General features: G+C 53.3%; 1 protein-coding gene across 2 annotated transcripts; it reads left to right on the forward strand.

The window, feature by feature from the left end:
• Positions 1-4902: 4902 nt before the first annotated feature.
• Positions 4903-10675, forward strand: TOR1B (torsin family 1 member B). Of its 2 annotated transcripts, none has more exons than XM_078436382.2 (5): positions 4903-5233; positions 5846-6111; positions 7504-7679; positions 8259-8386; positions 8700-10675. In XM_078436382.2, exons 1-5 carry the CDS (start codon positions 4918-4920, stop codon positions 8939-8941), a joined length of 1128 nt encoding a protein of 375 aa, XP_078292508.1. In that variant the 5' UTR covers positions 4903-4917; the 3' UTR covers positions 8942-10675. The 2 variants fall into 2 exon arrangements, with proteins under 2 accessions (XP_078292508.1, XP_081647086.1); XM_081790960.1 differs by having other exon boundaries at positions 8776-8893.
• The last annotated feature ends 407 nt before the right edge of the window (positions 10676-11082 follow it).

An 11082-nucleotide genomic window follows, 5' to 3' on the forward strand; every position in this document is an offset into this window, starting at 1 on the left:
AGAGAGAGAAAGATAGAACATGAGCGGGGCAGGGGCAGAGAGAGAGAGGGACACACAGAATCCGAAGCAGACTCCAGGCTCTGAGCTGTTAGCACAGAGCCCGACCCCGGGCTCGAACCGGGAACTGTGAGATCATGACCTGAATCGAGACCTGAACTGAAGTTGGACACTTAACCAACTGAGCCACCAGGTGCCCCAACAATTGGCTTTCTTTTTAATGTTTATTTATTTTTGGGAGAGAGAGAGAGAGAGAGAGAGAGTGACAGAGTGTGAGGGAGGGAGGTTCAGAGAGAGAGAGAGGGAGACACGGAATCCAAAGCAGGCTCCAGGCTCTGAGCCGTCAGCACAGAGCCCGACATGGGGCTCGAACCCACAAACCGTGAGATCATGACCTGAGCTGAAGTCCGGCGCTTGACTGACTGAGCCACCCAGGCATCCTGGCATTTTAAGTAATCTAAGATTTTGAAAATTTTTTTGTTGTCGTTAATTTTGTGACCTTCTGAAGGTTGCAGAAGGTAGTAAGTGATAGAGTCAAAATTTGAACAGATTATCAGTCTTCAGACCAGTAGCTCACTAGCACCCTCTAGTGCTTTCCTCCCCAGGTCTTCCCAGCCTTCCAGTTTCCTAGTCAATCAGGTCTCTCCTTAAGGTCAAACCCAAGGCTTCCGGGGAAACAGGTGTGGTTGGGGGTGGGGAGTGGGGTGCTGTCTCTGGTCCTGAAAATCTCAACCAGCCGCGACACCAGAGGGCTGAGCCCTGTCTGCACCAGAATCACCCTTCCAAGACTTTTCTCGTTGCTCTTTGCATTTATGACAGCCTCGAGGAGTCAAGCTGGTGGCTTTGAGTGTTTTTGATCAACAATGTAAACATTGTAAGCAATGCTCCAACAGAGCGATGATAGAAAGAGTAAAGAGAATGGTGCAGAATGAGGGCCAGGGGATTGGGTGGAGGGTGAGGAAGGCACCAGGCTTCCAGTGACAGTGACACAAGACAGCAGCCCCCACAGCCTTGGACAATTTATGAAAACCCAACATACACCCTTAAGATAGAATGTGGATCTAAATACCCAGAAGCACTCCCCTTTGTAAGATTTGTAACAGAAATGAATATGAAAGGAATAGTATCGCAGCCAGTATCACAGCAATTAATAAAAAAGAAACATAGGCCTCCACTACCTTCCCTCTGATCTGACTTAAACAGTCCTCCTTTTCTATAGAAACAAAGTTTCTAGCTATGTCTTGCGGAATTCAGAGTACTGGGAGTTCCCATTCTAAGGCAATGTATCCTAAGATACTCTAAATGATAGTACATTTTTGCCAATTTGAAATATATAAATTGTTTTATTAAAATTTTTTAACATTCTTCGGGCGCCTGGGTGGTTCAGTCTGTTAGGCGTACGACTTCAGCTCGGGTCATGATCTCGCGGTCCATGAGTTCGAGCCTAGAGTGGGGCTTTGTGCTGATAGCTCAGAGCCTGGAGCCTGCTTCCGATTCTGTGTCTCCCTCTCTCTGCCCCTCCCCCGCTCATGCTGTCTCTCTCTCTCTCTCCCTTTCTGTCTCTCTCAAAAATAAATAAACATTAAAAAAAATTTAACTTTCTTAAAAGAGCAGGAATGGAGTGCAAAGCAGTGTCAGGATCATTACACAGTTGGGGGACAACTGTTGGGGCTCAGCTATGTCCACTCCTGGGTTCCAATGTGTCTTGACCCCCCAGAAAGTTCTTTGGGAGGCGGCTTTGAGGCCCCTCCATGGATTCCAGTGGCCAACTGCACCATAAGGGACCAAAAGACAAATGAGGAAATACTCACTTTTTAGGGGAACAAAATGTCGGATATGTATAGAATAGTACCAATGGGGGCCTACTTTGGCACAGCATCCCTGCCCATGGTTAGTTGATCCAAGGTCGAGATACCTGACCCAGGTTGGGCCAATCAGATTCTCTCTTCCCGAGGACAGTGGCAGAGCATCGAGGCCCCAGAGCTCCTGCCACTGTGTCCTACACGCCCCACCCCTGGGATCCTCCCTCCTCTTCACGGATTTAAAATAGATAATTTATCCATTCACACACACTGCATTCAGTCTTTTGAGCCTTTCTGCCCAACAAGTGCAACTTCCACACTTTCACAAACCCACTTCAGTTTAGAAGAATTAAAGCTTGTGTGATTATGGATTTTACAGTATCACTGAGGGTCAGACGCAGCACAGACGGGACTGCTTTTTGTAAACAAAAGAAACCTTTTAGTTTAGATTTACAGAAAACCTGCAAAGCTAGTACAGAGCGTTTCCATAGAGCCCTCACCCAGTTTTCCCTGTTATTAGCAACTTAATGTTAAGGGTCCCACCCTCATGGCCCAGCCACCTCCCCAAAGACCCCTCCTCCTAATACCATCACATTCAGAATATACATTTAGGGGGGATGAGAACATTCAGTCCATAGCAGCATCCCTGGACCCCAGATCAGAGCCCACCTTCTTGGACAGTGTCGCAACCTTGAACATTAAACATATTTGTTGAGTTCCTACTGTGTATGCGGCACAGTCCCAAGAACTGCGAGAAACAGAACACAAGAGTTAAGTTCCCTCCGGAAGCTCGCGGGCCAGTGGGAAAGTTGGACACCAGACAGGGACACAAACAGGGTGACAGGGAGAGTAGGTGACTGGGGGTGGAAGTGGAGTTACTTTAGATATGGCAGGTGGACTTCAAGCTGAGGCCTGAAAGTTCTCAGCCAGGAGAGACTCTGAAGCAAGATTCCAGGCAGAGAGAACCGGACAGTGGGGAGGCAGAAGGGGCTGTGGGTTTGGGAATAAAAGAGTATGGGGGAGGTGAAGGTCTGAGAGGAAGGCAGAGGCACATCACAGAGGGCTTCGAGGTCAGAATAAAAAGGATAGATTTTTTTTTTTCTTAAGGATTTTTGGAAGCCATTGACAGGCTGAATCGGGAGTGAGATGATCCGGTTTGTTGGGAGAGCACCACCTGTCTCTCGTGGGGAGTGTGAATCAGGGGGCACAAGTGCAGGGGCAGGGGACTGCCCAGAGGGCTACTGTGGTCATGCATGACGGAGGCTCGGACGGTGGGGGGGGGGGGGGTGGCCGAAAAGATGGCGGCGACTGAAGAGCTTTGGACAGGTTTTAGAGACAGGGTCGGCAACCTCCTGATGGATTGGAAGTGGAGACTGGGGGGAAAAAAGAATCCAAGGCAACCACTAGCTTTGGGTCTAAGCAACTGGGGGACGGCGGGTCCGCTTCCTGAGACAGGGGCCGTGGGGGAGGGACATGTTGGAGAAAACAATCAAGGCTTCTGTTTGACTGTAGGGATGGGGAGATGCCTGGTGCATAGCCAAGTGGAGGTGTCCAGTGTGCAGCCAGATGCAGGGTCTTGGGGGAGAAAGTCAAGGCCTCCCACCCAGGGAGAGAGGATGGAGACAGAAGGGGTCTGGAACAGAGCCCCAGGGCAGTTCAGGATTGTAGAGTGGGGAGACAGGGAAGGTGTGGCAAGCAAGGGGCTGACGGTGGAGAGGAAGGAGGCCATCCGGCCGGGGAACCAAGCCCCAGATCCACGCAGAAGTCCTTTCTTAGCAGCTGCCAATCCAGAGGGAGGCACCAACTAGGCCTAGTAAAGGCAGAGTCCACCTGAAGGATGAAGAGTCAATGCCTATGGAGCAGGATAGGGTTTCGGGTAGGGGTCTTCACATGCCTTTTGCTCACCTATCTCCTCTGTGCATTTTTAGACGGACATTGAAACTTTTCATCGTAAGTTTAAATGGCTGCAAAAGACCCGATCTCCTGTCTATTGTACCAACATTTTAAGACAATATTGCTCCTTCGTTCTTCCAGCGTGCTCAGTGGGATCTTGCCCCGTCGCAATTTTGCTCGTCGTTCAGGTCAAAACGGAGCTAGGGAGGAAAGCCTTCCCCAGCCTGCAGATTGGGTGAGGTGCCCCCCTCTGTGCATCCCACCTCACGGCACTGACCTCAAGGTATGTAAAGCATCTGTTGCCCCTCCATCTCCCCCACCTAGACCGAGAGCTCTGTGAGGACAGGGGCTCCGTCAGCCCGGATACCTGCTGCACCCCCAGCATATGGCACCGAATCTGACACGGCACCAGTGGTCATTAAATATTTGTTGATAGGTTGGCTGATGGGTAAACTCAACCAATTTCAGCCAAGTCTGGGCCAAGGTTACCTGGACCAACCTCCTCACTGAACCCAACAACCACAGTGATCTCTGTTCTGACCATGCTGCTCCTTGTGTAAAACCTTCCGTAGCTCCCTATGCCCCCCCCCCCCCCCCCCCCAGACTAGAAGCCAGCCTCCTTACAGCCCTGGAGGTCTTCCCATGCCAGTCTCCACCTGGCTCTGCCCCCTCATTGTCACCAGCCTCCACCGTGTGAAACACTTCTCCAAACTGCAGTTTCTGTTTCTCTGGGTGAAGGTTCCACTCCTCACTTGTTGCGGGGCTAACTCCTTTCGTTCTCCGTTTAGACAGAAGCTTTCCCTGCTCCACGGCCCTTGTGTTTCTCCCACCGCCCAGTACGGGCTCTTGTCCAATAGCCTGGACACCGGAGAGGGCCAGAGCCAACTCCCTCTCCTTCACTGTTGTCTTCCCAGCAGCCAGCAAAGGGCCTGCCTTGTCGCATGCTGAACGACCGGACGGGTTTCTGGTTTGATTGTGCGCCTCGGTCTTGGTGCCTCCCGGCCCGGGCCTGGACCTCCGGGGCGCAGAGCAGCTGTTTCAGGAAGGCAGGTGGTGGGCCGACATGGGAGACGCTCATGACAGCTCCAGGGGAAGGGATGACAAAGCCAAGGGTGGGGGCTGGAAACGAGAAGAAGCAGGCGAGGGGGTCGCGAGAGGCCAGCCCCGGGACGCCTCTCGCGCCACGCACAAAGATGGCGACACAGATTCCCCAGTCCCCGCCAATATGGCCGTCCCGAGGGAGAGGCGGGCCTGCGGGGCGGAAGTGACGCAGCCGGAAGTCCGGCCGCGGCTTCGCGGCCTGGGAGCGCGGTGCAGAGGTTGGCGGACTGTGAGCGGGGCGATGCCGCGGGCGGCGGGGCTCGGCCGTGCAGTGGCGCTGGGGCCGCTGCTGGCGGCTCACGTGGTGGCGGCGATCGAGCCCATCAGCGTGGGCATCGCCCTCGGGGCCGCGTCCGCCCTCACCGGCTACCTGTCCTACACGGACCTGTACTGCCGCTTCGCCGAGTGCTGCCGCGAGGAGCAGCGGCTCAACGCGTCCGGTAGGGCGGGTCCGCCCGCGAGGGGCGCGGCGCTCACCCTGAGCTGGGGCGGGAGGGAGGACGGACGGGGCCTCGGTCCGGACTCCCGCCCTGCAAGCCGTGCCTGCTGAGACAGTCTGCAGACCGTGGGGGCTCTGCCTAAGTTCCTTCTTAAATGCCTCGGATTCCCTGGGAGTACAGAAAGAAGCTGGAAGCAGCGTGCTCAGCCCTTTGCCCCATTAAGTAGTTTTCAGATGTGCAGCGTGTGCAGCGGCTGCCCAGAAAGCCCACGTTTGGCCCCGGGTTTTCTTACACTTCAGCAGGGGTAGCTGGGGAATAGCACGCAGCGCAGTCCAGAGAGGGCTAATCCTTGGACGAACGAACACGTTCAGCTTCCTTATCAGACCCTGGAGTGTTAAGCAGGACATCCATCTAGCGCATTTCCTTGGAAGTGGCATCGTGTGGCTCTGCAACCCGAGGCTGTGCTCCGGGCCAGCCCTGGGGTTTGGCAGACACCCTGCCGGACCGCTTGCTAATAGGTGCCTCTTGCTTTGGCCAGCTGGGGAAAGCGCTGCTTTTCTGGTGCCTGTTTAATGTATATTTTTCTCTCTGTTCTCCGGCTGGCTCCTGCAGCCCTCAAGCTGGAATTAGAGGAGAAGCTGTTTGGGCAGCATCTGGCCACAGAGGTGATTCTCAAGGCGCTGACTGGCTTCAAGAACAATAAAAACCCCAAGAAACCGCTGACTCTGTCCTTACACGGCTGGGCTGGCACGGGCAAGAATTTTGTCAGCCAAATTGTGGCTGAAAATCTTCACTCGAAAGGCCTGAAGAGTAACTTTGTCCACCTGTTTGTCTCGACTCTGCACTTCCCTCACGAGCAGCACATAAAACTGTACCAGGCAAGAGAATCCCGTTACCCTGTCCACCGGCCACTCTGGTCGGGGCGACCTTCACTAACTCTGGCCTCTGCTGCCTCTCTTGGCTTTGGAGTAGCCCGGGGTCCCGCTGAGTTAAGGCACACTCGCCCACGGTAACCCTTTGCTGTTGGCTGAGCTCTCCCACCACTTCTTTTCCTCGTTTGGTTCCAAAATAATACAGTGGGACAGGTGACGTTTATTTACATTAAAAGGTGGAGCCAAGAGAGGCCAGGGGACCTGCTCCTTACAGTCTTTCTGGCCTTGTGGCAAATCACACGCTTGAACCCAGCTCTCCAAACTCCCACTAGCCACGTTCTGCAGTGACCCAGCGTGTTCGGCATTCCCGTCCCAGCCCTTGGTGGAGCGGAGCAGGTCTCAGACGATGTGTTTGGACACAGCTTCATTTAAGTCTCCCCTGTGATGCAGCATGTGCATTGAGCACTCTGTGTTTAGCGCTGTAGACTGGAGGGTTCCCTGCCCCAGCTTCTGTTCCCTTTGTGCCTCCCATCCAAATCCTTGGTGTTGCTTTTCTTTCTTCACACGAAAGCTGCGAAGAACTGAATCCTAAGAGATAACTTTTTCTTTTGAGATACTCTTCCTGCATTTAATTTATAAGTTGTCTGGTAGGGTTCTCATTTAAATCAATGTCGTCCTTGTAAAGGTTAATCGTCTTACTGTTAGGTGGGGGCCTACAGAAGAAACAGAAACTGATCGGGACAAGGAATTGAAAGTGGGTGTTCGTGAGACAGGGAAGCTTGCCAAAAAGAAAGAATAAGAAGGGATTTTCGTTTTCCAAATCCTTGGATAAAGAGTTGTATCTCTAGGAATCCAGTGATGGGGTGAGGGTGCCTCTGGAGCCTTTCGTGTCTGGGGGTTGAGGGCTTGTTGCTTGGGTATCTTTGTTTCAGGAACACGTGCTTTCTGGGGAGCGCCACTGCCTTCGTTCGCCGCGTCGGTACGAGGCTTTGGTTTGGGGCACTGTGCCAACCTCAGTGCAGTTTCTTGTTCCCCAGTATGTCTGGTGAAATTAACTTGAGGTTTCAGTTCACAGTGAGTGGAAATGATGGGTTAACAGCGAACTGATGACTCTTCATGCCTTTGGCCCCTCTTGTACCTTTAGAAAGTCCTCTCCGGCACGTCATTTGAGTTAGGAAAAAAAAAAACGGCTTGACACCCTAGCACCTATCTGCCAGTTTCGACTTTTTATAGACAAAGTTGTGGAAAAGCTGTCGGTTGGGAGGCAGTTTCCAAGAGCTCTTTGTCGAATCCCAGAGAGCTCTGATTTTTCATCGTTCGGAGCCTGAGGAACAGGGTCGCACGTGTGCCTCTCCAGGCACATCCTCTGAGCTTCTGTTTCTTTTATGGCTGGTCCAGGACCAGTTACAGGGATGGATCCGGGGTAACGTGAGTGCGTGTGCCAGCTCCGTGTTCATATTTGACGAGATGGACAAATTGCACCCCGGGGTCATCGACGCGATCAAGCCGTTTCTAGACTACTACGAGCAGGTTGATGGCGTGTCTTACCGGAAGGCCATTTTCATGTTTCTCAGGTGAGCGGGAGGGGATTTCTCGGGGGCCCCGCAAGCCGTTCTTTCTCCTAGTGCTAGAAGGAGGCCCCGGCAACCATCAGGATTCTGTTGCCGAGGGACAGAGGTGCCTGGCAAAAGTGAATTGGTGACTTCTGTTACTTTGGGGTTGCTACTCTCAGCATGGCAGCTGCGGGTGGGAGAAAAATGAATGAAATTATTGCTGATAACAGGCAATTTCATTACCTGCACGTGTCTCTGAGGGTAAAAAGTCAGCCCGGGGTGGGGGGTGGGGGGGGCGCGCCTGGGTGGCTCAGTCGGTTGAGCATCCGAGTTCGGCTCAGGTCATGGTCACAGGGTTTGTGGGCCCGCGCCCCGCATCGGGCTCTGTGCTGACAGCTCAGAGCCTGGAGCCCGCTTCGGATTCTGGGTCTCCCTCGCTCTCTCTGCCCCTCCCTCGCTTGTTCTCCGTCTCTCTCTGTCTCAAGTAAAAAACTTAAAAAAAAAACAAACAAAAAAACGTTTAAGCCTCAGAGCATACATGTTGCTTGATTTAGACCCAGAATCTTAACGTGTGATTTTACTCTGCTTTGGCACGTGCAGCAATGCCGGTGGGGACCTCATAACTAAGACCGCCCTTGACTTCTGGCGGGCAGGAAGAAAGAGGGAGGACATCCAGCTGAAGGACCTGGAACCCGTGCTGTCCGTCGGAGTCTTCAACAATAAACACAGTGAGTCCCCCAGGCTCCCCGTGACCCTGCCAGCACAGCCTCCTCTTTCTTCAAGCCTTCCACGAAGCCACCGAATCCGTGAAGTAGGGACTTTTCCTTGGGGCCTCCTGTAATAGAAGCCAGTTAGCAGGGGGTGGCCGACCGGTGCCTCTGTCAGGCTTGTCCCACCTTGATGAAAAGAGAATCTCGACGGGTAAAGACACGCAGGACGTACCGCGGGTCGGGATAACCACATGGGCCCCGTAGGAGCAGTGAGCTGGGCCAGGTGACAGTGACGGAGACGGGGGGGACCCAGCTGTGTCTTGCTTTGCAGGTGGCCTGTGGCGCAGCGGGCTGATAGACAGAAACCTCATCGACTACTTTATCCCCTTCCTCCCCCTGGAGTACAGACACGTGAAGATGTGTGTCCGAGCCGAGATGAGGGCCCGCGGGTCCGCCGTAGATGAGGACATTGTCACCAGGGTGGCAGAGGAAATGACGTTTTTCCCCAAAGGCGAGAAAATCTACTCAGACAAGGGCTGTAAGACTGTGCAGTCACGGTTGGATTTTCACTGACCTCTCATCCACGCGGGGGAAGAGGCCCCCCCGGGAGCTCAGCAAGCGAGGGCCTTGCCCTTCCGGAAGCACTTTGAAGACTCCTTCGGGGTTTGCACATTTGCACCTGTGGATTTTAGGGATCTAGAAGTTTCTAAGAGCTGAGTTTTGAAAAGACGCCGATCTGGCTAGCGCGCCTGTCAGTTTGGACCAGACGGCAGTCCATCTGTCAACTGCGGTGGAAGGTGAACTTTTAAAATCCCTCCCCTCACTTACTGACCTTGACGGAAGTGCCTTGCAAACAGCTGTGTGCGTGAGACCTCCCCTTCCCCCCCCTCCCCCCCTGCCCCCCACCCCCCACCCCCAGCACCTGCTCCAGGTGCTCTAGAAGCTGCTGCTCTAACTCAAGGAGTCCCGGGGCCCCTGCGCAATTCGGGGAGCTTTTGGTTTGCACCTGCTAAGAACCTGCTCTGTTCCTTTGCACAGAGAGTGTCCACTGGCTTGAAGTATTTTCAGTTAAAGTCGGTGGCACCCTCAGGCACAGGGTCCGGTGGCGATGTGGGCCTGCACACCGAGCCTTCTCAGCCAGGTGACCGGCCTGCCTGCGGTGCGGGGTCTCCGTCCGAGGCCTCTCCAGCAGACCGGGACAGGTGGCCTCTCAGGCTCCTGGAATTCCTTTGCCGTCATTTGGTATCGACCCCACCTTCCCTGTACCCCCTTCTCCTGAACTAGATTTGTCCCCAACCATATGTCATCACTAGGGTGAGATCAGAACGAGACCGTGAGTTGTGAATTTGAGTCCTTGGTTGCCGTGGTGAAACGTTTGTCTGTTACAATGTACGCGTGGGCCAATCTGTCACTTTACTCCAGAGAACCATTTGGAATCCGTGGGACGTGCTCGGGCTCCGTGGACGACACGGGCCACTGAGTGGTCAGCTTGCAGGCTCTGCGTTGCCAAAGAAGCCTTAGGTATCGCACACCAGAAACGCTAGGGTTTTCGAAGATATGTATATTTTTTATAATGTTTTTACTCGCGAATCTTAGATGATAGAAAAACGTATAGGACATAGCTCATAGCTCATTTTAAAGCATGGGAAAGGACACGAGATGGAATAATCGTCTATTCCTTGATCAGAAACTCTTAGCAAAAACAGTTGCGTTTTTGTTACGAGGTGCGTGGTCAGACGTGGTCACGGATGCAGATCAAACAAGGTCAATGTAAAGCGGCTGGTCCTGGGTGTCATCTGAGGACACCCTACATGGCAGCACCAGGCTGGGCTGCCCTGGCCGCCGGGAAATAAGGCGGATGCCAGCCGGTGTGAATCGTGCGTGTCATAACTGCAGTGCACCCGCAGACACGTGATAAGAACGACGTGCAGCGAATTTATGTGTACAATTTAGAACGAATGTCTTCGTGACCCCGGAGGGCCTTCTGGAGGGTCACGTTTAGCCTTTTAAAAATGCCAAGTTAAGGCTTCACATTTTGAGTACGTGTTCTCGAACTGGAGCCCAGTGACATCTCTTTCCTAGCCCCGCAAGCGTCTGGCCAGGCACAGACGGAGATTTTCCCTGTTGACAGTGACGCAACTCCCTGGACACGTGTGGGCCACCTTTGGACTGCGGTTCCTGATTTGTCACCTGAAGAGGGAGGCCACGGTTGACCACAGCCCAGCCTCCCTCACCCTGTGTAGGATGCAGACGAGGACTTGAATTGACCTACTAAAGAGAAAATAAAGACTAAATTTTATCGTGTGACGTGTTATTTGCAGACTTTTTTTTCCCCTAGTTTCTTTGGGAACCCTGAGAAGTTGGGGCCTGGGAGAAAGGCTGTCGGGCGACTCGGGTGTCTCAGCACGCCCTGGACATGCCGGAGGGTAGTCTTTGCATCAGACAGAATTTACCTTAAAGGCTGGTATCTCCAAACAGAGACACTTACGTGGGGTTCGGTGACGGGTTATACGCCCTAGTTCCACGGGTGAAAATGCCAAGAACAGCTGGACTTATTCCTAGCAAATATTTTCTCCTGAAATTAGCATAGGAAGGAAATTGAGGGGTAGGGGGGGGACGTGACTCCGTGCTGACACTCTGAATTCGAACCAGGCCGGGCTCAGATCAGTAAACCAGAACTGGTAAACAGCGAAACCCCAGTTAAGCTAACCAGG

The sequence above is a fragment of the Panthera onca genome, chromosome D4 (genome assembly GCF_046562875.1).
Source record: "Panthera onca isolate mPanOnc1 chromosome D4, mPanOnc1 haplotype 2, whole genome shotgun sequence".
NCBI lineage: Eukaryota > Metazoa > Chordata > Mammalia > Carnivora > Felidae > Panthera > Panthera onca.

Bases quoted from the DNA above. Each gene is read 5' to 3' on its own strand.
- TOR1B (XM_078436382.2), top strand. From the start codon at position 4,918: ATGGCCGTCCCGAGGGAGAGGCGGGCCTGCGGGGCGGAAGTGACGCAG. The intron at 6,112-7,503 runs GCAAGAGAATCC...TGGCTGGTCCAG, and splicing joins AGCACATAAAACTGTACCAG to GACCAGTTACAGGGATGGAT. The intron at 7,680-8,258 runs GTGAGCGGGAGG...TGGCACGTGCAG, and splicing joins GCCATTTTCATGTTTCTCAG to CAATGCCGGTGGGGACCTCA.